General features: G+C 38.8%; 2 protein-coding genes across 2 annotated transcripts in view; one reads left to right on the top strand and one right to left on the bottom strand.

The window, feature by feature from the left end:
• The window catches only part of Cmss1 (cms1 ribosomal small subunit homolog), a 298,143-nt gene that overhangs the window by 184,780 nt on the left and 85,778 nt on the right, over nt 1-27,585 (bottom strand). The gene's annotated exons all lie outside the window — the stretch shown is intronic.
• LOC119825435 (filamin A-interacting protein 1-like) overlaps nt 17,115-27,585 on the top strand; it is an 88,843-nt gene continuing 78,372 nt past the window's right edge. The window contains exons 1-3 of the mRNA XM_038346286.1: nt 17,115-17,357; nt 18,066-18,239; nt 22,825-23,003. Of these exons, the coding sequence (XP_038202214.1) occupies nt 17,115-17,357; nt 18,066-18,239; nt 22,825-23,003 (596 nt within the window). The remainder of the gene's footprint in view (nt 17,358-18,065; nt 18,240-22,824; nt 23,004-27,585) is intronic.

The following is a 27,585-nucleotide window of genomic DNA, read 5'->3' as shown; positions in this document are numbered from 1 at the left end:
AGGAGGAAACCAATTTGTAAAGAAGGAAAGAGAAGCTGAAGTGGGCAGAGGGGTGGGGTGCTAACAGAGATGAGTGGCTGTTTTTCAAGGGGCAGAGCGGGCATGGTAAAAATGGAAAGGAGGGTAAGAGAAGGTAAGACAAACAGACAATGAGGAACAAATAAAACTTTTTTTAATAGGGGTTCATTCAGAGCTGCACGCTTAAAAACATGTCCTTTAAAAATCAACTTGTCTTTAATGTTTGTATATTTTTATTATACAAATAACAGGTTTTATTATGACATTTTCATGTATACATATGTGCCAATTGTACTTTGGTCATATACACCCTATTATGCCATTTTCTACTCATATACCCTGATCACTTCTTTTCCAGGGGCACAAGCACAAGCAAATGCAACACACGCACACACACACCACACACACACACACACACACACACACACACCACATTCCACACTGTCTTTCTGCATCTGGCTTATTTCATTTTAACATGATAATCTCTAGTTTGGCTCATTTTTCTGCAAATGACTTAATTCATTTTTCTTTATGGCTGTGTAAAAGCCCATTGTGTTTATATACAAATTATCTATTCATCTGGCAGACATCAAAGGCTGATTCTGTAACTAGTTATTATGAACAGTGCCTTAGAAAACATGGATGTAAAGTATTTATATTATTTGATGACTTAAGACTCTTTGGGTATACAGTCATAGGTGGTATATCTGGACCATATGGTAGTCATGTTCTTTCTTTTTCCTTTTTTTAAATTGATTTTTATCGAGCTCTATATTTTTCTCTGCTCCCCTCCCCTGCCTCTCCCCTCCAACCTCTCCCAAGGGGTAGTCATGTTCTTTAAGGACAGTCAAACCACCAAGCAAGCAAGGAAGCTAGTCAACAAACATTCGCCTGAGCAACACTGGAAGTGCCTGGTATCTCTAAGCACTAGCCAAGATTTCCAGGATTAACTCAGGAACATAACACAAGGTACTAAGTGCTATGCTGCAGATCTATAGAAGATACATGGAGAAGAAAGGAGACATGCATTTAAGCAGGGAAGAGTAGGATGTTTTCTGGAGGGGTAACTGTGGAAGGGTATTTATCTGTAATCTCTGAGAACAGGGACAGCCTATTAGAAATGCTGTTTACTACTCTCTGGCACAAAACGATGGGGAAGTGTACGTATCCTATGTGAAGCTTAGCAGTTCCACACAAGGAAACTGCAGGATCCCTGACCACCAATGATTGACCACCAGTTCACAAGTCACACAAAGCTAACAGCTCTGCAGGGCAATGATCTAAACAAAACCTTTCTGTCTTTGTGAGCAGTAAAGCTGGCGGTGACTGTCACCCTCTCACTCCAGCAAGACTGGGACTTGCTGTTCAATTGCCTTCTTGAGTCAACTCATGCCACTATATTCCAGTTTAGAATTATTTGCATTCTTTGGTCCCCTAGCAGTAAGCACAAGAAAAACATTTTTTTCAATATGCCCTTGCAACAAAAAACATTGTCTTGCTTGCTTTTATTATTTAGAGCTTTTGTGAGCATTTATCTATTCACAAGACACTGATACTCCCAAGGCCTCACTGTTTTGTATACCTGGTCACTGACAACTCTGAAAATCAGTTCTGAGCTTTGCAAGTGGGCTTTGCTTTCATCCTGTTTACGATAGAGAGGACTGACTCTGCTTAACGTTTCCTCTAACAAGAAATCAAAACTCCACGGCAAGAATAACAGCCAGAGTTGAGGGGACTCAAAACCACTTATGTAATCACCTTGGTGATGAAGGACAAATGGCCCAGCTCTTGAACGAATTGTTTCAAGTGAGAGAAGATACCATTTTGTTTTAGTGTTAATATGCAATCTTTTAAAGAGTTATAATGACAGGGCACCAACTGAGTATTTTTCCTTAGAGCAACTTTACTGTTTTGTGGGGTGGAGAAACAATAGCTAGCATTGTACTGACTGATCACTATGCACCAGACATAGTGCGATGTTCTAAGGATTAGTTCATTGTGTCCCTTATACTAATCCTAGAAGACTGACATTATTATTGTCCTTATCTTATGATTAGGAAATGAAGGGCTTAGAAAAGTTGAGAGCCAACCAAATCTTTCTCCGATTTTTACCATTAACAGGCATGTGATCATTCTTATGTGACCTGAGTCATTTGTCTGTGTGTAAAATCTGAACACTTATGGAAGTCTCTCATGGGGAGACTGGATTATTATATGAGCCTTTGAACCAAAGTATTCTAGCATAAGGTTCTGCATTCCTCATTTTACTGGGCAGCTGGAGTAATAGGAGACCTGCCTGGCTGTGTAGTTAGCTTACTTGAGCTCAGAATCAAGCTCAGTTCCTTGTTATCTCTAATTTTGGGCAGGTACTTTGCTCTCTGACCTTTAGTTTCTTCACCTATTAATATGAAAGCTAACACGTGCACCCCATAGGCTCATAAGATAAGCCCGCACAATGGCAGCAGAATAGGCTCATCCCCTACGAAGATCTAATTAAGTATATTAGAAAGGGATGATTAGAGTTCATTCAGTTCTTTTAGACTCCAACTAAGAGCAGAGTGGTCTACCGTGTCAGGAAACAGATCAACGAGACCAGTTTTCACATTAGTTTCAGTGAGACACAGGGTGCAGCAGAGCCACTCACTGTCCGTCAGACGTTTCCTTCTGACACGCGGCCTGAAGCCACAGTGCACACAGCAGCTTAGCACCTGACCTGAAACTAGGAAGTGAGAGGAACAGATGAAGGACTTGACAGAGGAGAGCAGAAAGCAAAATAGAAAAGTACATTACAGGAAAAAAATATGAAAAATCACTTAATGATTCAACAAATCGAGGTAACAACTGACCACTAATTATGCAGGGAAGTGTAGATTACCTTAGAAACAGCTTCACCAGAGTGGTTACTAAAACAACAAAAATAACTTTTGGCACTTCAAAAGGAAAATTCACTTCTGTAGGCCACCCAGTTTGTGACAAAAAGCAATCAATCACATATTATTCTGGATTTCTTTCAAGCTATATTTCTGTTGCCCATTTTTAGGGACACATTTTATAGCATTCTTTTCTACTATGTACCAGAAAAACAGCCCAAAACATAAGGATAAGAAATGCCCTCAACCAATTCAAAATAAAAGCTAAATGGGCATTTTTCTTGTATTTCCTTTTAGAAGTATTCATAAGCAATTTAATAGTAAGCATAGGTATTTCTGCTTTTTTCTTTTCACTTATTCATTCAAAGCTACTAAACCACAGAACATGGAAATCCATGTCAGAAGAGAACCCCAATTCTCATCGCGCTTGTGTTTCCATATCGGGAAGAACTAGCAGAGCGTTTCGTCATGCAGAAGCTTAACAAGCTGAATGTAAATGGTTCTGCTCCACACGGCTTCCATCCCACCATGGCTGAGCGATACCAAGAATGGACTCCCACGATACTTACATTCTTTTGACGCTCTTTCTAAGAGCTGACATTTCTGGACTGGCGGCAGAATTAGCCAGAAAAATTTTTTGTTTCTTAGACTTGAGTCAGACAAAAGGCTGGTGAAGAACAGTTGAGAAAAGTGTTTGAATTCTACAGCATAATACTGTATTTTCTCATTATAGAAAACACTTCAGGCATCTAGTTAAAGTTCAATAACCACACGCAAACTACCCACATTGATTTAGGGCTCATGTTTTGTGATCAGAAACTATGAGATCTCAACTACAAACTGATTTCTATTTCTCTCATTAAGTCAACACCAAAACTGTATCCACAGGAGACTGTGGCCCATGAGTTTTTATAGCCCCTGCCCAAATGTATATTTCTTTCTATCTGCTTCCAAGTTGGCCCTGGGTCATACATACAATTAACTCCTATCCTATTAGAATAAACAATGATTTGTTAACAAATTTCAATAAGAGGCGAGGAACTGTTCTTTCACATTGACTTATTTATAGGTTCCCTGACTACTAGTTCATAATATCATCTAAGGCAGAGATGGCAAGAGAAGATATAGATATAAATGGGGATTAAGTCCTTATCTGGTCAGGGATTACTTATCTGTAGACGGCTCCTTGTACCTGGTAACTTTGCCAACTTTTGTTTTCTAACCTAACCACATCAAAGAACACCTTAAAATGACCTTAGCTTCAGTCTTCTTGTGTGAGTTAGGAAAGACACAAAAGCAAAAATATACCTATATTGTAACTATGGGAATTAAGTGCTTATTATAGAAAATGACAATATACATGAGGATACTTATAAATTTAAAAAAATTAACAAAGCTCAGCCTGAACTCCTCCTTTTAGACATACACAGACACACATACACACATACAGAGAGACACACCGACACACACACCTCTTTGATTAAGAATGTCCATGTTAGTCATTATATCTGGTGTTTAAGGGAAAAATAAGCAACATCAAAAGAAAAAATTCCTGCATAAGAAATAATCTTACTCTAGTCTCGCGAACTTAGAGGTAAGTACAAAATAAAAGTTAAACTTTAGTTTTGGAAGGCCTAAAAGAACCACTGCAAATGTTGATTGTACAACTTCAACAACCTTTTAGCTATTATTCCTTTTTGCTTAAGAAATTATAAAATTAAGTATAATGTACTTCTTTGTACACTCTTGAGGAAAGTATTTAGTACTTTAAACTACGGCCCTGTTAGCACTCTGGAAAGGAAGGAGCCCACAGTTGTTTGTTTCTCTATCAACTGATAAGGCATTGAACTGAAGCAGCTAGCTCAAGGTGGACCAATATGTATCTTGTCCATCATGTATCATGGTTCCCCCAGAGAACAAAGTAGGCTATACAACTTACCTTTCAGCTAGAACCAAAGGAATAAAATCAAAAGTATAGTTCTGGATTTAGTTATGGAAGAGAGTCGCCATTTTTTTTGATGGGGGAGGGAAGTTTCTTCATAGGCTTAGACTCAGTCAGCATTCCTTTGTTTCTCACATACTTTTGGTTAGTGGGTCCTCTGGAAACTCTGAAGGACCGCACAGATCTGGGAACAAGTGGCTGTGAAGCATTATCATGAAGTTTACGGTATACATGGACCCAGGTCATAATCAAGGATTCTTCTCTTTCGTGGGTTACCACTAGAAACATATTCACCAACTATCTAAATCCGTACATCCACAAAAGAGATTAACTGTACAAGAGCTACTGAACAGGAAGATGTGGGAATAGTCACAAGTTAGCAACACACTGTGAACCTCAACAGAGTGTGGCACTCTGGGGCCTAAGGCCTTCTCCTGTTGCTTCTGTGATGAGGGCTTGAGTGTGACAGGAAGGGACATGGGAGACTAGAAAATAGTGGAAGAAGCTTCTTTAAAATGAACATGGGGTGAAGTTGGCTGTCTTTCCTCATAAAGCCTTCCTCTATCAACCAGCCACCCATCCCCTCCCCCCAGTAAAAACAAGGGCAGCCTTTAAATGCCAAGAGAAATAATTGTCTGTGTTTTGCATGCTGAAATTGGCTTGGCAAGCTCTCCACCTTGCAAATCACACAAAGAGCTTAGTTTAGTCTGTGTGTAAAGGCCTCATGATCATTACCCAAAACATCCAAGGCAACATGCTCAGGGGAGGGGAATTATTCTTTGTTTCCCCCCTAATTGTAAACGTCTGACATCTATTTATTTATTTACAGCTCCTAGCAGCAGCCAGCCCACTGGTCAACACATACTCTTGGCGGCCCTGAATGCTTTCTAACAAAGGGCTACATGGAACCACACACAGTGGACAGGGAGAAAACTCAAAGTTGACCTATCTCAGCCTCAGAGGACCTGCTGGACTCCACAGACTTCAGAATATCTGAGAAGGAGCTCTGGTCAACAGTCCCCTCGGTGACCAGCTCACGGAAAGCTCTCTTCTGCTGAAGTCCATACTAGCAAAGGGCAGCTCCCATCTTGGCATATGTCCTCAAAGAGGACATAAAGCAAACACATTACTTTGAAGACCCAAACTCTTGGGGTCTAGCTGGAGCCACAGCACCTTACTGTGTTTACCTGGCTGCTTGTGTTTTCCTTGGTGTACCTGTGTGATTGTTTACTTATACAGATCTCCTGATCTTGAAACAACTCCCTTTCCACTGCCTAGGATAGCTGAACAAAGGGGTTTGAATGCAAATCACACTGTATTTTAATCTCTCACCACTTCAAGATGCAAGTGCTTCACAAAACAGGACTGGCTGCCTCATTTTGCTGACAGAGCTGTAACATAGAAGGTATCTGTCCTAACTTGACACAGGCCATTAATTCTATTGAGAAAGAATTTTATGCAACATAAAAGGTTTGTAGAGACTGGATGAGATCTGAAGCCAATAAGAGTTCCTGCTTTGCCACTTATTGTCTCTATGGCTTGGGGCAGACTGACCTAAACTCATAAAGTTTAGGTTCTTAGAACCCATATTAAGGCATAGATTAATCATAACATGAAATTATAGGGTTTTCATTCCAATGAAATGCAAGTAAAAGTGCTCTCACATGGCACCTGAAGAGAGAAGTTTTGTGTGCCTTATATGTCAATGACGGAGTTTTAAAAACCTTCACCGACCATCAGAGCATAGGTAAGCACACTGCTCTAAATAAACTGGCTCATTTAGTGTGTTTAGGACAGTTCTAGAGTTTTGGTCAGTGAAAAAGGGATGAAGTTGTTTCTTAAGTCATCTCCAGCAGGATGCTGTAAGTTCCTGCCATGTACTGGGTATCGGCACAACACCACATACCCAAGGTCTCTATGGTCTCTAACTTTTCTACTATTGTAGTTAAAAGAAACTGAGCCCTCAAAAATGAAGTAATTTGCCCTAAATTGGACCAGTAGGTACCAAAGAGTACATGATTATAACTTAGCTAAGCTGGTGCCACAACTTAACTCTTTCCTCTGCTGTATACCATGTGGTTACTTAGTGCCTTACTTACATTTGGTAGTCTTTAAAAGCAATGAAAGGTACAGGTCCAATAATAGGAAACTTTATCTGTCCCACGTGTTACCTTTCTATCCTTATCTTTCATTACTAATCACTACCTTTGCTTTAATCATTGGAAAGACTTGATAGTTTCCATACACTTCTTCTTGCACATTTGGCCTGGAAACTCATCTCCACCTGTCAAGAACCAGCCTACCTCCAAAGTGACTTCACTAAGCTCCCTGGAAGAGTTAGTTCTTCCTTTTCAAACACTCACAAAGCACCTACCTTGTATACTGCAGATTATTTGTTCTTTCCTAGAATTTTGTATTCAATCATGAACCTACATTTCTACCAAGCTGTAAGTTTCTCAACACCTCAGTTTTTTAATCTTTGCACTTGCCAGAGGGGAATAATAAATCTATGTGTAATAAATGCTGTAAAAGGCACAAAGCACAGAAACTACCAATTACACTATCTGATACAAAAGAGAAATCTGGTGGAGCTACTTTTCTACTCATCCACCAAGAAGAAAAGAAAATGCATGCCTGAGAAGGAAGAAGTGCTTCAGTGTTCTTCCCAGTTACAGGATAATAACGAGGTGCACCAGAGACACAGGGCGAGAGGCAGGCAGTGGCTCCTGGAGCTCCTCTGGCCAGCAGCATTGTGGGTTATGATAGTTTCTCTGCAATAATACTGTTCTTGTGCAGCCACATTGCTTAGATAAAAGGAGAAAGGTAAGACATTATGCTGTCATGTAAAATCTCGAGATGGGAATTATTGATGTCGCCTAAATCTGTTCATCCTATATATATGTTACATTGGACTGACCCGAATGAGAAGACACTCAGGGTGACCAGACCTATTATCAAAAGAATGAGGAAAACAGTTGGGAAACTCAGTTCTTTGAGGGAGCTCTGAGTACTCTCAAAAGCATATTTTTATTGTTTTAGGATTTGTATCTTTCTAGAGCTGGAAATACAGATTGGGTATGAAAAAGGAACATTTTTTAAAAAAAACAGCTATGGGCAGGAGTCCCATGTGCTGGCTTTGGCTTTGGGTGTGACCACAAGCACATCCATTAACTTCACTGGGCCTTAGTAACAAAAGGAGAGACTGGACAAATTAGACCTGACTAGACAAAATTTCAAAGAGGATAGGGAGGTTAAGCGACTGGCTTGATACCACCTCACTTCTAAGAAAATCAAAGTGGGTAAAATATGTACGTGATGCAGTTTGAAACTTAAAAGAATCCTGTGATTTTTAGAGAGCCCCAATTTAGGCCTGGGAGTATAGCATTTAAAGCTAAGTTGAATTACATGAAAACAATTTTCTTTTTCTGCTCTATTCCACTAGGATCTGGAAACCATTCTTATCCCTGCTTCAACCTTAAATGAGAAAAGAGCTGCTGATTTGTAATGGAAAACTTGGATAAATCAACTATTTATACTCAAGAGATTTTTATATTCCTTTTTGTCCTTTCTCCATAACACAGAGCTAAGAAAAGCCATGATGTAAGTTTGCCCCATTAGACCTCATCAGCAGGCTATTTATTCTGTATCTACAGCCTAGCTGCTTCTGGGACTTCAGCAGTTAGTAGATAAGAACCAAAGAGCACTTTCAAATTAAACAGAGAATGTGAATGTCAGAGGGTCTAACATAAGGAGGGAGAGAGAAAAAAAAAAGACTGTGTGTGTGGTGGGGGGAATGAGAGTGCCAAGGCTTTTACAACTGGCTAAGTGTTTGTTGACTAAAGTTATTTACGCATCTTAAATCTATAATTCCTCATTGAAAATAGGATGAATAGTTGTCATGTATACTATCAATGTATATTTATAAGTAGCTACTTGATAGGCTAACCTGGAATAGTCCTCACTGAGGCCCCTTAAGAAATTTTGGGATCGATAAGTAAAGTTCCAATTGAGAGCTGACATCTGAAATCTTCCCTACAAACATTCCATCATTCTACTGCTGTATTGATGTTTCAGATCTGGGAAACTGTGTTCAACTCCACATATTTCCTTAGAAATAGAGTGGGCGGATCTAAATGAAGAGTGACTGGGTCTAAAGGGCATAATCATAATGTGTTTGTGCTGGTGACAGTGTCTGAAACTTGAAGGTGCAAAGAATAGGTTGAAAACTGTGTCTTCTAGAACAGAGAATATCCTTCCCATTAAAGGAATACATATGACTACACTATGACAACAGAAGTAGCTTTGCTTGCTTTGGCTCTGAGAAAGAACTAGGTATATGACCTCAAGTTACTGGGAACTGGGCTGCATCTACTAACAAGGGAAGGCCTTTTCCGACTTTGCCAACTGAGCAGGTAGTAATGCAAAACCCGACTTCCTGGTACTGTGGGGCACATAAGAGAAGACACTGTGCTGCCTCACATTTGAGACAGTGATGTTTTCTCTTAGAGCCTGGAATCCTTGGTAACGGATGTGGACCATAGGCTCCATTTTCCACCCCCTTCTCTGAAATTGTGTCCATGCCCTACAAGGAAAAAAAAAAAAAACAGTAGGGGAACGTGTTGGTGATTTTCTTTTAATTGAAAATGGGAGAAAAAAGCAAAGACAGCCAAATGCTAAATTAGGTTATCTGATTTTCAATTTGTCTTTGTGGCTGTCAGACAGGTTTAGTAGAGCTGGCTGAGTTTAGAGTCTCCAAATGCTGGTGACTAGGGCAATAAAAGGAAACATTTTAAAAATATATTTTTGAAAGACCAAATAAAATCCTAACAGAATTTTTTTCCCCTAATCTGGCCATGCAAGCATGACCTTGGTGTTCTATGACTTAGCCCTGTTAATATCTATTTATAGAAAGGATTTTCATAATGCTTACATGAATCACATTTACCATAAGACAGATGATAGTAAAAACCTAAACAGTTTTTGCTGGGAACCCTGTATCTTACTACAGCTCTGTCCATTTCCCTTTGAGGAAACTAAGTTTTAGATTAATGATTCAATGAAGAGAAAGGTGGAAAATGAAAAGCTACCAGACAAGTGAATAATAAAAATCATCAAAAGATGAGCTTTTAAACACCTTCAAACTTAAACCTTTGGGTCATTCCCAGCAACGAGTATCCTCAAGGTAGCATAAAATTTCTCTGTATGATGTTGTCTAGTTGTCTAGTAATCAAAATAAACAATTCACACTTAAAATTTCTTACATGTTTCAGTTTAAAGAATACAGTATTAATAAAATATGACATACCGCAAAATGAAGTCAATGATGATGAAATAAAAAGTGTGACGGACTGTCAGCTCATTTATATATGTGGGAGGAGAGTTAGTTCGTGATTAGGGGAAGTGATATCAAACGTTTTCTACATTCAGTGAAATTAAAAGGAGATTGCTAGTTTGCCTTGAGGGTCTAATGCCACATCCCCACCTGGCACATCACCATGTATGTACACAAATGCACACTCAACTTTTTGTAGGCACTTTCTTTGTCTTTGATGACTTATGGGTTTACAACTTCATTTTGTCTTTGTCAAGCCTTTTCCTATTCTGTTTTTCATTTTATTTTTGCTAAAATCTTTTAAGCATATATAAGATAACACACACGACACACTTAAATCAGTGTCTGGCATGTAGTAGGATGGCTACACTTGCTTCAGTAGATTCTAGAATCTCCTTCTACACTTCTAGCCAGTGGTTTACAGATGAATCACCTTTACTGCAGCTCTCACCCATCCAGCTTTGCTGAGAAAGAACTGCATGATTCAGTCATTCAGTAAACCCCATCGAGGTCCAACTCCTCTAAATACGGGGACACGGGCATGAACAATAGGAGCCTTGTGCTCACAGAGTGCCCATAAATTCACTAGCAGGCACCATTCTCTTCATTTCACAGGTAAAGAAAGACTCAGATCCAAGGCCATAGAGCAGTGGTTCTTAACCTGTGGATTGCAACCCACTGGGGTCCTATATCAGATATTTTTACATTACAATTTGTAACAATATCAATATTATAGATATGAAGTAGCAATGAAATAATTTTATGGTTGGGGATCACAAACATGAAAAACTTTTAAAGGGTCATAGCATTAAGAAGGCTAAGGACACTGTCAGAGTCATCTTGGATTAGAGCTAGGGTTTAAACCCAGAGCTACCAAATTCTACAAATCTCATATTATGTACTGAGGCATGTTTCTCCCATTCCAAAATGTTAGCAAGGTGGTCAAGAAGAAAAACTAATATTTAAGAATAACTGTGCATTCAAATATGCTTCTGTACATGTATAATATACATAAGGGAAAAAAATCTTACTGAGTAGACCAGTTGCTACAAAGCCAAAAGCATGTAGATTTATGTTACTTGGAGTTATGTTTAATTCAAGGTCCTCGGAATTTAACAAATGGGTGGCCCTATGGACACTTATCAGTGTCGAACCAGGACGTTCTTTTACTACGTTCTTTACCCCTTGGTAACTTCTAAGTAGCCACAGTGTGTTGTTTTAGGGGTGTTGTACATAGATGACCAAATAAAAACTCAATTTTGATCCTTTTAGAAGTATGAAGTTTGGTAAGTTATTTAACAATTCTAAACTTCATTTTTCTCCCCTGCAAAATGGAGAGAAAAGAAATAGATAGCTTTGTAAAGATTAAGGAAGTTAATTACGGAAAACCATTTAGAGTAGGACTGTATATGTTAAATATTAAATAAATGTCAGTTATCACTGCTAGCATTATTTTCTTCCAGTCAAAGTACTTTTGACTAGTTACCTTTATATTGTATTAAATGAAAAAACTCAAACTGATTTTTGAGCCTTTTCCAAGTTACTTTACACAAATAAAATAGTATCATCATATTTCATCCAGAATTCACACATAAAATTAACCATACACTAATATTTAACAAACTTCTCATTAACTATCCAGTTATGTACAATAAACAATTTTGATAAACAAAATTAATAAAAAAGTGACTTTAAAAAGTAATCTTTAGGGGTAAAGACTTGATTAGGGTATATGTATTAGGAAGAGAGGGTTAGTAGAATAAGTTTCTATTTACATTTGCCTATTACTAAATTATGAAAAAAAAGCCTGTAAATTCTCTGTAGTTCTTCTCTCACTCTGACACATTCTTACCAAAATCCACCATGATTTCAACTAGCTTAAACCAAAGAAAAACAGACCGAGGTCACTACATGGGAAAACAAAATACAATCTACTTTTCATTGCCAACTACATGGTATTTGTATCCATAGATACAAGACAACAGAGAATTACAAAACTTTCGTGCGGGAAGCCCCAAGACTTCAGAGCTCATCTAGTCTTAGGCCCCCAGCCCATGCTGTCAGGGGATCCATTACTGAGTAAGAAACAGTGTAGACGTCAAAGGGAACAACCCCTGGTCCTCATCCTTTATGATCTTGTAGGGCCAACAGAGCCCCAAATTCTCTTGTAAGCAGTAAGTCAGGCCTAATTAAAGGACGAACTGGAACAGGAAGTCAGGTTTCCTGATTCTCGGTCTATGCACTCAAAGGGCACAACCATATGACAGGCAGTTAAGGGAGTGTACCACTACTGCTTTACCAAAGCAGCACAACACCATTCTCTCTTGCAAAATGGTACTAAAAAATCCTAAACCACCACTGTAAATAAATTTTTCTTCACTCACTTTGTATCCCTGGGCCATGCACAGATGTATTAAAAAAACTGCCAAGAGAAACAATGAAGTCACTGATAATACAATGCATGGGTATCATGAAATTCATGCCTTTGTTTTTTCTCTCTCGATAATTACTTCTCATTACTGATCAATTGTGGTTGTTGGCAGATGGGGGAAGGAAACTCCAGCACTGTAAACATGTAGAGACACACACACTCAGTACAGCAGGCACCTATGCAGACTATATCTGTTTTCAGTGTGAGTCCTGCTTCACTAATCAGCAACAGAGCTACTCACCTTAGTTCCCAAAGAGAACTGATAGTCTCAAGACAAAAACAAAAGACTACAATCATGTTGAAAAGAACAACAAACACGCTATTAAAAGTTTGGAGTTGTTTGTGTGTTTGGTTTTCCATTTACAAATTGTCACGGGCTTTCCCCGGGAAAGATTTCAGCTAAGCCACTTAAGAGTGAGGGGAGAGAAGCAAACATAGAAGATATACAGAGCCCCTTCTGTCCTCCACTTTAGCTTGGGCAGCCTAAAAAACAAAGAGCACTGCTTATGAGCAATGCCTAGCAAGTTCCCTGCTAAAAGAAGTTATGTTATCCTGCTGTGCTGGAAGGCATACTTTAGGAAATATGATGAAGGAAGAGGAATACTTATCATTTTAATAATAGAATACAAGGTGATTTTTATTTGTAAGCAATTGTTCCCTATAGGAGTATGTATGTAAATACATCACAGAAATTCTTTTAAAAAATACAACTAAAGAAGTAAATATATTTTATCACTTGTAAGTTAGATTTTTTTATTGTATAGGTATGGTAGACTTTCCCCAATGGCTTCAATTCTTCTTCGAGGCTGTATCTCTCCCCTTCTACAAGGGGAATCTGTTTTCCCTCTCTTGCATCTGCGGCTGGCCTTATGATGTGTGTCTACCCACAAAACAAGAGCTTGAGTGAGTTTTAGTCTCAGAATGTTGCAGTGCATTTGGGTCTAACCTACTAGAGGATGCAGTCAGAGACTGAGACAATCTGGCTGACGACCCAGGAAACCAAATAGCCTAAAGCTAAATGCATGTTAAGAGATTGCATTTTAGACAAATCATACCCAAAGAGGATGCAAGATCGATGAAGTTATGGAGTAAACCACAGGATTTTGAGTCACTGTGGCTACTATCTTAATTTTAGAATAGTTTAGAACAATAATATACACCTGAGACAGAAGGTCACAAAGTACAAGAAGCAAACCACCCTGTTGAAAATTCATACAGAAGGGAGCCATCAGGCAAGGTACATCCTAGTACATGAACTGCCAATAATCACGTCAGGGTTTTGGTGCAGCTCAGAGGTAAATTAACTGGCGCCATCCTCAGCAACTCCCCCCAATATAAACATTGTAAGATAAGATAAAATAAAAACATTATGTGAAAAGCACAAGATGACCTTGTCCTTCATGTGCAAATATAAGTCAAGAACAGTATTTACTTAGTTTGACTATATCTTATTTATGTAATAACTTTCCATTATTCCTATATTGCAGAGCAAGGGCATCCTTGAGGTGTTCAAGAAAATATAATGACTGAGGAAAAATAATTAGAAATGTAATTTACATTTATCTTTCCCCTTTTACTTTTAAATACATTTTCATAAGGCACATAATATATATGTTAACATACTAGTGCATGAATACCATTTACAACTAAATTAGTATATCTGGAGTACAATTTTCCACAGTTGTATCTTCCACTTATAATTTCTACCTGATATTGTTTAATTGCAGTAAGTTCAGAAGCTGAGACAGAGGATAGCTGGAGCCCAGGTATTTGGAGCCAGCCCAAGTAACAAAGTAACAAAATTATATTAGTTATTCGTAAGTTAATACACACAGACACAGACACACAGACACACACCTTTCTCTGTCCTTTTACTTTTCTCAAATAAACTAACGGTCCCAGACTACTTAGGGAGAAGCCAGTGACAGCTGTTCACTCTCCATCGGTACTGCGCTTGGAGTTAGGTATTCTCTGTAGCCAGGCAACTGCATTTTTTTAAAGACAGGTTGTCTGCACTTGTCTTAAGCAATACAGCACACTGGCATTTGGGCATCATTTTTATGAATGTGGGCTCAGTGACTACATGTGCTTCTGTTTCTTCATTACACAATGAAGACACTATTCTCTACTTCACAGTGTCGTCATGAGTCTTGAGGCAGCATGTAAAAGCTCCATTCAGAGGAGCAACCATCTCTAGTGATATTTCAGACACACATACTTCACATATTCCACTCTTGTGCCTTAGAAATATCTCTAAAAATGCACATAATTAGGAAAAATACTAGCAAGAAAATGAGTGGCATATTCCCAATAGTGTGTGTTTGTTTTTCATGGGTAAAGAGAATTAAACTATTTTAAAAATCTATCAAGAGAAAAATTGGTGAATAAATGGTATACTAGTCACACAATAAAATACTATACGGAAAGCAAAATATATAAACTACAAAACAAGGAACAAAGATGAATTTTAAAAATATAGGATAAAAAAGCAAGTTTCAGAAACCTATCAACATGCTACTTGCATCAGCTTAAAAACATGCAAAGAAATACTATCTATTGTTTAGCAACATGCACACATTTTTTAAAGTATAAAAATATACATATAGGAATGTTACACATCAAGTTCAAGATGATGACCATTTCTGTAGTAGCAGGGAAGAAGGTAAGCACTGGAGGAGATACACAGGGGGTTTAACTACATCTATAATAAAATTTTCTTTCTTATTTCACAGTTACTTAGCAAAGTTTGACAAGTATGTGTGGTAGTACATGGTAGCAGTTAACTTGTATGCTTGTGGGTACCACTGTTGGAGGGAGGCTGCTTGCTGGTTCCTGACTGCTCAGCACTGAAATAATCATACAGAAACTGTATTAATTAAATTACTGCTTGGCCCATTAGCTTTAGCTTCTTATTGGCCAGCTCTTACATATTAATTTAACCCATTTCTATTAATAGGGGTTACATGGCTTCTCTAAACTCCTCTTCCTTTCTCCCAGCATTCAGTTTAGTTTTCTGATGGAGGAGTGTCTATGTATTACTTTCATTGGCTAATAAAGAAACTGCCTTGGCCCTTTAATAGAACAGAAAATTAGGTAGGCAGAGTAAACTGAACAGAATTCTGGGAAAGAGAAGGCAGATGCTTCAGGCAGTCGCCATAGTGAGTCACCATGCCTCTCTTCTCCAAGATGGACACAGGTTAAGATCTCTCCTGGTAAGCGACCACCTCATGGTGCTACACGGATTATTAAATACGGGTTAATTAGCCAATAAGAGGCTGAAACTAATGGGCCAGGCAGTGTTTAAAAGAATACAGTTTCCGTGTAATTATTTTGGGTGTAAAGTTAGCTGGATGGCGGGACGCAGCCCTGCCGCTCCTTCTACAATTTTCCCACCTAGCTCTGTTCCCCTATAGCTCTGTTATATGCCCAAAGCAGTTCTTTTATTAACCAATAATATTCATAGCATACAGAGGGGAATCCCACATCATATCATCACCCCCAATTATATTTTAAAGGATATTATTATGTACAGAAAGTAAATACCAGTAATTTAATGATGAGTAACAGAAAGAGAAAAATTTACCTAGACATGGTAGCATGTACCTGTAATCCCTGTATTCAGGAGGGAGAGGCAGGAGGATTGTCAAAGTTTGAGGACAGCCTGGTCTACATAATGAGTTCTATATATAGTGAAGATATTGCCTTAACAAAACCAAAATCAAAAATGTATCTTCCTGTGAGTTACTGGCATCCACTATAAGCTTGAGACTGCTCAGAACCCTCAAAGGTGAAGCAGCTTTTGTTGTTGTTGTTGTCAATTAATCTGGATAACTGTATCCTCAGAGATGGATGGAGTCCATGGAGTCAACTGCTCTGCACTGGCGCCTCTACTTTACAGATGAGAGTGTAAATAGAAGCTGTGGCTTAGCTCAATGACACATCTGGAATACAGTCAAGGAATGGCCTGAATGTTTTTAGTACTAAACTCTGTCTTAAAAACAAAGTAACCTAAAGTATTCTCTAGCAGACATTCGGTGTTCCTATCTTAATGTGCCAAAGCTAAAAAGTTAAGAAGGCAAAAACATACATAAAAAAACAACTACCAACAACTTCAAAAGGAAATAATGTAAACTAAAGACAAATCATTAGCAAGTTCATCCTTTTACAATTAGGTTAAGTATGCCTCCTTGTAAGTGAGCACTAGGCCACAGTTGGAGGTATGACCTAGGTTCCTGTAGTGGAATGTGTGGTGGACGAAGTACAAACACAGGCTGTTTACCCATGGACATAAGTGGCTTTAATCACAGCAGAACAAGCTTTTAAAATGTTGACTTTAAAAGGAGAAGTGTAAATAAGACGGTGATTTATGAATCTGGTAATACCCTTCTCTGTTGTACATATTAGAAAGATCAAGTCAAATATAACAAGAGTGTGGAGCTGTTAGAGCAGTAATCGGTACTTATAAAACTCTACTTCCAGTAAGAGTTACAAATTGTCTTCTCTTCTTCCAGTCCTTGAAGAATGCGTTCCAGAAGCAGCAAGACTGAGGGCTCAGCCCCAAAGCATTTCCCAAGACATAGCAAATTACCCACTCTCCAGGACATGAAGCACAGAGAACAAGAAAAAGACCCCTCTAGAGAGACAGATAGGGTCCTTCCACACCCTACGCCAGAGAAGTCACACACTGGCAAAGGCCACCAAGCAGAAGACCTCTCAAGAGATGACCTACTATTTCTACTCAGCATTCTGGAGGGAGAACTGCAGGTCAGCTGGGTTGGGGCCAGTCCTTCCATGATCTAAGGGGAAGCCGGCTTATGAATTTGGTGTGCTTGCTGCTAAAGAAATCAATAGCTGTGGTTCACATTTGTGTATACCCAAAAGCAAAACATTTACTACACAAACAGAATTCTCTTCTCCAACTCAAAAAACAATTATAATAAATCCCATTACGACATATAATAAGCATGAATGCTGTGAAAGGTCACAACCTCTGCTCATGCGGCTCGAGAGCCTTAGCTCACAGGCACATCTCAACCATCCGGCCTGAGACTTCTGGATTGGTTTAAATCACAAGAAGCATTCTGCATTCCATGTAAACTGGCTCCTCGGCATTATTAATCATTTTATTTATATAAAAACCTAAAAACAGCTGCTACACATAAGACGAATCTTACTTCCTAACCTCTGAAAGCTCAAAAGACAGTCCTATGAGGGGTATCTTATCTTCCATTAGAAACCAACAAAACCTTCCCCCCAATGTAGTATGGTGATCATTTTGTAAAATACTGATAATGTTTAGTAAAAAGGATGAAGGGACATAGTTCTGTTTCCTTCCCCAAAGATTACTATAATCAAATATGGTTCACTTATAGTTGAAAGAGAATAAGAAATACCACCAATTATCACAAGAGACTATGCGCTGAGTTCTGGGGTAGATAAGAAATCTTTCTGCAATACTATTTGTTTTTCCAGGCTCGAGATGAAGTCATAAGCATTTTAAGGGCTGAAAAAATGGACTTGGCTTTGCTGGAAGCTCAGTATGGGTTTGTCACTCCAAAGAAGGTGTTGGAGGCTCTCCAGAGAGATGCCTTTCAAGCAAAATCTGCCCCCTGGCAGGAGGACATCTATGAGAAACCAATGAATGAGGTAGGTACCACAACAGGCGTGGGCACTTAGATGGCAGAAGCACACCTGCCAGCCAGGAGACTGGGCCTTAGCAAGTGGTGGTGATGTGCATTCCCTTTCAGTTCACAATGTCATTTCCTAATGCTTTTCAAACCCACCCAAAAAGATGAACACTGTAAGGTCAATGGGGGAGAAAGATGAATGACAGCTGAGATGCACTTGGTTCATTTCTCACTATCAGGACTGAAACATAAATTGGAAGAATACACATACATATGAATCCTGCAAGGATATGTATTTTTTTGGGGGGTTAAAGTCTATCCAAACTATAATAAAAATTATCGAGTTCAATCATCAAGGTTAAAACACTAAGGTATTATGTCATAGAAAGTTCGAGCATTAAAAAGAAACAGCCTAAACTGCCCAAGAGATTGAGTTTTAAAATGATGGCGTCTGTCCTTCAAACATCTAGTGACAACAAAGACCTTTCTACTGCCTACAGCATTCTGTGGTGGCAAGGGTGAGCAGCCCATACATGGCCACCCCTACCCAGAGATGAAGTGCTTCTTGCTCCTTTTTCTATGTTGAAATTCCTAAAGCCCTGGCATCCTTTCTTAGTCTTCTATTTCCCTCAGAGACCTGAGTGGAAACTTCCACAATTTTCATTTTTATAAAAGTAAACAACTGAGAACCTAAGTTAAGGCTGAGAGAATAAAAGCAAGTTTTAGATACCCCCCCCCCCCAAATTCTCTGGCAATCTAGTTCAAGATTGACCTCTAATGTTCTTGCTATTCTTGTCTTGGGAATATCATGAGAGAAGACTACTGCCTTGCCAAATTCTGAAGTAGTTTGGTCATGTGAATGTACTTCTCTAAGTGATGAGGATGAGACCACCCAAAGTCTGTTGATTTATGCTTTAATCCAAATTTTAAACAAAAGGAACTGAGCCTGCATGCGCGTCAACAGTGTTAACACTATCCTGGCTCCCTACGTGCTTCCGCTAGGTTTGACAAACACGCCAACTACACGAGGTGCGATGCAAATTGATGGTTGGTGCAAATATCCTGAACAGAACTCATCAAATGGCAATGTCCCTGAATGTTATTCCTTCTCTGTCCCTGTCTCTCTGTCTCTGTCTCTGTCTCTCTCTGGTTTTTCGAGGCACAGTTTCTCTCTATAGTTTTGGAGCCTGTCCTGGTACTCACTTTGTAGACCAGACTTTCAAACTCATAGAGATCTGCCTGTCTCACCCTTCCCAGTGCTGGGATTAAAGGTTTTCACCACCACTGCCTGGTGTCCTACTGTCTTCTTGCTTTACAAATGCAACATTCTTTGCACATGAAGGAAAATTAAATTAGAAGAACAACTTCCCTTTGCTAGAGAACATGGGAGGAACACTGATGGAGAATGGAGAATGGAGAATGGGGGGCCAGTGAGCAAGAAGAAAAGATAGGACTGGTTTGGGGGTAGAGTATGGAAAGGAGGGAGGAAAGGACCAGAAGAACTCTTTCCATAAACTTTGAAACTTTGTGCTTCTTTAGAATTTGGATTCTACATTAGAAGTTGATTTGTACAGATACTGGAGTATGCCTAATGTAGTAACAGTTCTTTTTAAAGTCATCGCAGAAAATTTAACATTTAGACCGTCAAAGATACTCCAGCACCAGTGTCTTAAGACGATTTAAAAAGACTTTACAGAATTTAACTTCTACATTTCACTGTACTCATTCACTTAATTAACATGTACTGAAAAGCTAATGTATAAAGATAGTCACGAGTCCTTTTTCCAGGATGCATAATATCTAAGAGAGGACAGATGACATAAGATCTCAGAAGCAAGTATAGCACAGATTATTATGAGGTGGTGTAAAAGGGAGGAAGAATGCAAAAGGAACCAAGAAGTCAAGATCCAAAGGATGAGTTGGGATTAGTCAGATGGAACATAGTCAAATTCTATCTCCAGCAATAGTGAAGACTATACTGTCAAACTCTATCATTAAATTATCAGAAGGGTTTTGATTGTATGGGGACAAGAGTCAAGCTGGTTAATTGGAAGTTATCACTCTACGGTAAACATTAGAAAGCTATTTCTTAAATTTCCTATCCTGGTGTCCACAGAAATGGCTAACAAGTATTGCTGTTTCCTATCCTGCAAACTACAATGAAGGATAGACCAGAGAAACGGGTAGCTTCTGATAATCCTTCAGCACATAATGATACAGTGCCTCACAACAGTCCTATACATGAGTTGAATTTCTCTTCCGAGTAAAAGCATAAGACCTTGGCATTCAAATGACAGAAGAGAAACTTAAATACTTGTCCCTTGTAAAAACTAAGGCACCAGACTTGATCCCAGAAATCATTAAGTCCATCCATTTACCTTATAAATGAAGAATATGGAGTATAAAATAGAAAAGTGACTTTGCCAAACTCCCATGTGTCCCACCACTCAGGATGTGTACGGTTCATTGTATGATCTGTCAGGAGTGAAAAGAGACTGAAGCAAAAACCACTGGCATGTCTTCTAAAAGGCATACCAAATGATTCAGTCATGAAATAAGACTTCAAATACAAGCCAAAGCATCTCCAGAATCAACAAGACTCTTGCAGGGAGCATCTTCTCTAAGAGGTTGTTATGCAACAGCTTTTCCATTATTGCTCTTAAGAGAATACAAGCTGTCTGGGGACTGCATTGGATAACATATAGGAAATTCAAACCATCCTTCTAAAGTGATGGAATGTGAAAAAGGAAATCTCAGGGAATTGGGCTTTGATATGAGGAAGCAAACAGTTCTGTAAAGTAGTGAGTGGGGAACAGAGAAGTTTTGGGGGGAAAGGAGAAAAGGGCTCCTAGGTCTTAGCAATCTAGTGTCAGTGTGTGTTCTAAGACCTGCCTGAAACTAATGTGGCTCAAAGCTGGCTGGGAAAAATGGAGAGCAAAATGAATCACATAGAATCATTGTGACAGAGGATACAGGTGACTATGACTAGAGCCTTGTTTCTCAACTTTCCTAATTCTGAGACCCTTTAATACAGTTCCTCATGTTGTGGTGACCCCAACCACAAAAATTTGTTTTGTTGCTACTTCATAACTACAGTTTTACAACTGTTATGAATTGTAATATAAACATCTGCTAGTTGACCCCCAAAGGGGTGGCAACCCACAAGTTGAGAACCACTGGAACAGAGCCTGCGTATTCCCATTGGTGAAAGTTAGCAATATCAGTCATAAGGAAAGAATGGGAAGAACTGGAGGAGAGACCACTTAAGTGTCAGCAGACTATGTAACAAATCATGGCAGTAATTCTTTAAAGCCTTCCTCTCAAGTCTCTGATGAAGAAACCAATAATCATTAGACAAGGTGGAACAAACACACTAGAAAGCAAGACTTCATGCATTTATATCCTGTCTTTAGAGTAAATAAAGTTTTTATTTTAATTCATTACAAACCAGATGATGATATTATATGACTACTTTTCTTTTAAAAGAAAATTTTCATAGTATATATTCAGTGTGCATGGTGTTGTGTAATCTAAGGACATTTCCGTCTAAACCTATATTGTATGAATGCTGGGTGACTAAAGTTAAAGCACACATCCGGCAGTTGTAAGTGTCTACCTAAGGACAGATTCATTTTTATTTTATTCTTTTGCATTTAGCAAGCGACGTTTAGATATTTATCTAATTCAAGGATCAAATTGAATTGAGTGTTTTCCCTACAGCACTGTATTATTAATAAGTTAATCTTATCATTATTTGACTCTTAAATTCTAAAAGCAGCTTACTTAGCTCTTCTCTACAGTAAATAATGCTTTGGCAGTACTCCTTCTGCTGGCCCCTGAAACAGCTGACCAGTATTGCTGTTTTCATTCTCAGCTTCCCTCTCCAAAGCTACCGAGAGAGGGCTGCCACTCTGATCACCTTTAGTGGTTACTAATACAGCCACTTACATTGTTCCCAACTTTCCATGCGTTTATCTCATCTTCTTACTGAAAATAAAACACTAACAGTTCAAATATCAAATCTCTCTTGGTTTCTCCATGGCACTAAGATGAAAATTTCAGATGTCTGTAAAGTGGCTTAAAACGTTCTTTTAGAAAAAAAAGATGAACACCACCTTCTCAGAAACTAGATATTAGTTAGTTAGCAATGCCTCTGCAGGCAGGCAACACAATTTATATGTTTCAGTGTTCACATAATGACAGGCCAAGTTTATTAAAAATCATCAAGAATAATTTAATCAACTCTTTTAAAAAAGTGACAGATTGTTATCATAAACCTGCATAAGAAACTTGAACAGCCAATGTGAAAATTTAGAAGTCAGAGGGAGTTCATCGGGTTCTAAAAAACTCCTTAGTTCTGCTTTCCCCCCCTAAATGACTTAGTTAGCTTGTGGTTTGGTTTTTTAGTTAATTTTATGCCTTTTAAGATGTTCCTAAAATATTATAAAATGGTACTTGGCATTAAATTCATGAGCCACAATATTTTTAAACTTATATGATAAAACAAAGCAAAAATCAGTATTTTATCAGTTATATCTTGCATTTAATGGAAATATTCTGAGTAAGTTGTAATTAACAGGTAATAAATGCATTTTTTTTTGTAGTTGGATAAAGTCATAGAAAAGCATAAAGACTCTCACAGACGAATCCTGGAACAACTTTTAATGGTAGAGAAGTCTCACAGGCAAACCATAATGGAGATGGAGGAAGAGAAGAAAAAACATAAAGAATATATGGAGAGGAGTGATGAATTCATAAACTTGCTGGAACAGGAGTGTGAAAGGTAAGAGCTGCACTGCACGAAACAATGACCCTTCTGCTTTGGTATTACATGTTACTATGGGCTGGAAGTACTACAAGGGTTAAAATGAAACACATTCTGGTCTCAAAGACCTTACGGTCCAAAGTGAGGGAAACACATATCTAAAGGCATTATCAATAAAGTACAATAATAGTTATGGGAATATAAATATTGAATTCCCAGTCCTCTAAGAAGATGCAAAACTGCATAAAAGACTAGGAGAAATTGTCCATAATCAAACATACAAAATGATTTTCAGTGTAGGAGGAGAACTATGTGTAAGAGCAAGTGGTGTGGAAGAAATGGCTTGGGTCCTGAGGGAAGCCAAACACAGCTACAGAAGAGGCTGCAAGTGCAGGATGAGAAAGGAGAGTCCGGCGCCCACCATAAACACTCAGACCAGCAGTGTCTGCACGACTGAGACAATAAGACTGTGAGAAGGAAAGTGAGGCCACCAGGCATGCGCTCTTAAAGAACAATAAAGCAGCACGGAGGAAAGACTGCAAGAGCTGTCGGCTGGAGGCAGGAAACCTGCTCTGGAGGCAACTACCCAGATAAGGGAGATGAGGGTGTAAACAGGAAATAGTTATAACGGAGAATCCACACAGCAACTGCTGAGCCTGCAGAGATGTGCACTGGCCATAAGAGTTATTTAGCTGGCATTCTGGCTATGCACCAAGCTGTGAAATACGGAAACAGGACACAGATTTTGGTTGTGGGATTTCGGTTGAAGAGAAAGGTAATACATGGAGGTGACTACTGATTTAGACATGTCTTGGTGACTTCCAAAATCTAGAAGAAAAACATATGTATGAATTTTACCTATGGCAGAAATACAGGTCTATAAAGTATGGGCTTAAGTGCGAATTTGCAATGGGTAAGTCGAAGCTGTGTGTGTAGGTGTCATCAGGAGACAAGATGTTGACAATGGAACCCTAGAATCAGTGCTTATCTGTTTTCTGGGACAATAGATTTCCAGTTAGTATTTTAGCTAGGAAGCTAAAGTTCTATCAATGTCTCCACTAATGGTGAAGTCTCATTTCTTTTCAGATAATTTTATGGTCAACATTCACTTAAGAATACCTGTCCTTATACCCATTCTATCCCCCTCTGGGAGGTTTATTTTATACATGAGAAGTGGGGACAAAGGTGAGAGATATCCTGGCAAATTTGAACCTCATGAACTCTGAGATATTTGTAAGAACAGGTTTTAAAAGTTCAAGATATTTGGCGCCAAGCGAAGATTCAACGCAGACATAAATATGCGATTTTTTAGTCAATGAGACAATGTTATATTAAGTATTATTTTGAACCCCTGTGGTTTGGCACTAGTGGCCTCATTTGGCTGCCACATTGTCTTGGCACTAACCTACTAACAGACACTTTCTTTCATCTCTCCTTATCGTGAACATTCACTGACCATGGTCGGAGTGTTGCCTGGCAGAGAACAAAGAGGTGCAGGCTGTCTCTTTCCAGGGGCTGACCACATACTACGGAAAGATGACAGAGATTCTGGCTGAGAATGTGAAAGGCTAATGAATGGGGCATGGTTCTCATGTTCCCAGTCGCGCTCATCTTCTGGAGCAAGGCTGGGGAGGCCATCCACAGTAACACGGTAACCCTGGGAGGGAGATGGATATGGCTGCTTAATTTCAGAAAGCAAAGAGGAACAGCTCAGAAATGCAAACAAAAGACCAGTGGAAAGAGGGCACAGGCTAGAGGGAAAGAAAGAGTCTGCTAACGATGGCATTTCTACAGGTCACACAAGAGCTAAAGAAGTGGATAGTGTTTGTCTTACAGGATAATCAAACTGAACAGACACTGCGAAGAAGTGGGAATGGGGACTAAATTAGATTGCTGCTCATCCCCTGCTTAGCCAGAGTAACAGATAAGTGAGGGTTCACTTGTTTCTATTTGTCAAGGAAAAGTTTCCAGATGGGACGATCTGGGTGGGAGACTATCAGACTTACTTTCTCCTCACATAACACACTGAACCTTCTTCCTTTACCTTGTCTGCACATCCAGTTCCTGTCTCTTGGAACTGTTGGTACATTCCCCCTCAACAACTGCTCCAGGCTGCTGCAAGGGAGGCTGCAAGCCTGTTGTGGCATGACTGAAACCTACCTATTTTAAGGCCATGAACATGAGATTTCTTAGTGAACACCACCTAACAGGAAAAAGGGGAAACTCCAGGGGGAGAAACTCTAGGGTTTCAGGTAAGCACACACAGCACTTGATTACAAAAGAGAAAATGAAACATCAGCGTCTCATTTTCAAGTGGCATGTAAAGGCAACATGCCATCACTGAACTCTTTAAACTGTGGTGACAGTCACCCCTTAACAAAGCAAGACTATCTTTCCTTAGAGGAACAAAGAATATTGTTTACTTCCACAACGTGATGTAAGTCACTTCAAAACTTGTGGACTTGCATACTACAATGAAACAAAAGATATAAACCCCACTTAAAAGGGGGTTGGGTGAGTACAGCTACAAAAGATTATCTGACTTAAAAGTCTGAAAATAAAAAACACTGTGAGGGTTTAGCATTTAAGTATTAGTTAATATCTGCACAGAAAAAATTAAGTAAGATATTACTGAGGTAATTAATGAGCCCTTAGAGGATACAATAATGGATTTCAAATGAAGGTTCAGGCTTTGTGTTTTCTTTGGAGAATTCATTTTATGTGAAAAAGCCTAAAGGAGCCTGATGTCACACATTGAGTTCAGGCCAAAATGTTTGCCAAGTGATGTCGCTGTCATAATCAGTAAGCAATTGGATTCCCCACTTGAGAGTGGGAGGGGCCAGGGGTCAGTCCTGAAAATCATGCTTGTTAACGTAAAGATTCCCTAGCTGTAATCTGCATAGTTTGATGGGGCCACACTACCATTTCACACCATGCTTCATGACAGCTTTTTGCTTAGTGACCAGTTCTGTTGAGTGAGTATGTGTGTCACTGATGACCTGAGTTATATATACTTGGCTGAATTACAAGTGGAGTCTATGTGAAAAGTTTAACACAAAAGCAATGCCAGTAATTTTTGGCCTTTCTGGATGGCTTCACAGGAAAGCCAAACAAAAATCACTTTCAGTCAGTGTAATTTTGTAAAAATTTCCCATAAGTGAATACTTAAAAAAAAAGCCTGCAGAATTTTTCTTTAGTGTAAATGCGGGGGGAGGGGTTATGTAAAGGAGTAAAAGAGTCTTCTTGAAAAGACATTCACTCTCTGACTAAAGCAAACCCCATCTATTACTGTATTGATGTCCCTGAAAGAGCTAAGGCAGGAAGCAAATATTGTTACGGCAATTGCATAAAAGTGTGGTTTCAACCCTACATGTTTCTAAAGCCCTAAATTACTTTTCTGAGTATCTTGGCCAAGTCATTTAGCAGTGATAATTCAACTTTAGAGACCAGAAACTTGCATTAGCTTCTTAGGAGCCACACCAGGAAGGCATCACAAGAATATCGACTTCCTATTCCTGTCCTAGCCAGTGACTGACTTTGGCATCCTGACTACTAGAGGAAGGTCAACAGGGGTCTACATTCATGGAGGAAGGTCAACAGGGGTCTACATTCCAAGGTTGGTGCTTTAATCACACTCTAGTCTTTAGCTGTTAGGTTTTAGTGAATAACAAACCACTTTTACCCCTTCCTTTGACAAGAAGAAACTTTATTCCTATTATTGTAGACTTGCTTCAGGCAAGATGATGGAAATATTGAGTTCTATTTGATCCTACTGTTAACTGACTCATTAGATAACTTTCAACTCCTCTCCAAAAACATCAAAACTCTCTGGAGGCTTTGGATATAATCCCTTGAAACACAACAATGAATGAATATATCAATATCTAAATTTTTACTTAAATGAGTTAAGTACCTAGGCTCTTAGCTTACTACTGTGGCTTACCAGTCACTCACTGGTTCATTCAAAACATGTAACTGTATACTGGCTACAAGACAATCCTATAAAAAATACTGATGGGGTTGAGGGAGAGCTTCATCTCCCCAATGCATTTACTGTAAAAGGCAGACACTACAGTAGATTTGAAATTGTGTGGCATATAAGACATTTTAATATACAAAAAAGTCACCATATAGTAAAATAACATGGCAAACTATTCAAGAGAAATCAACACGCTCATTAAATCAGATAATTTTATGACTCGAAACTATGACCATTAGCATTTTTAACATCTTTTGTCTTAAATGTCAGCTTTTCCAATATCCCACAAAACAAAACACCCTGATACAATGCTTTAAAATTTCACTTTTTAAAAGTAATATTTGGAAAGCCAGCAGTCTTAAATTTCATGCACACTAAACTATTGTTGTAGAACAAATTGCATACAAATGCAATCATTTCCTTTCAGTGTTCTGGGAAGGAGTTATTTGCATTACATATTCTCTAGACTATGTCCAGCAAGTAGTTAAATGGATGACAGCTCTCCACTTGATCTTTGTCGTGGATATCCAGTTATTTGTCAGAACAAAATGGAGACCCACCACAAATACATATTTTGATATTGTACTCTATAGAGAATTGTGTAATCAATCTTCTCTTCAC

This window comes from Arvicola amphibius, chromosome 10 (genome assembly GCF_903992535.2).
Source record: "Arvicola amphibius chromosome 10, mArvAmp1.2, whole genome shotgun sequence".
Taxonomy (NCBI): domain Eukaryota; kingdom Metazoa; phylum Chordata; class Mammalia; order Rodentia; family Cricetidae; genus Arvicola; species Arvicola amphibius.
Note: the sequence above shows the minus strand (reverse complement) of the source record. Positions and strands in the feature narration are given on the sequence as shown.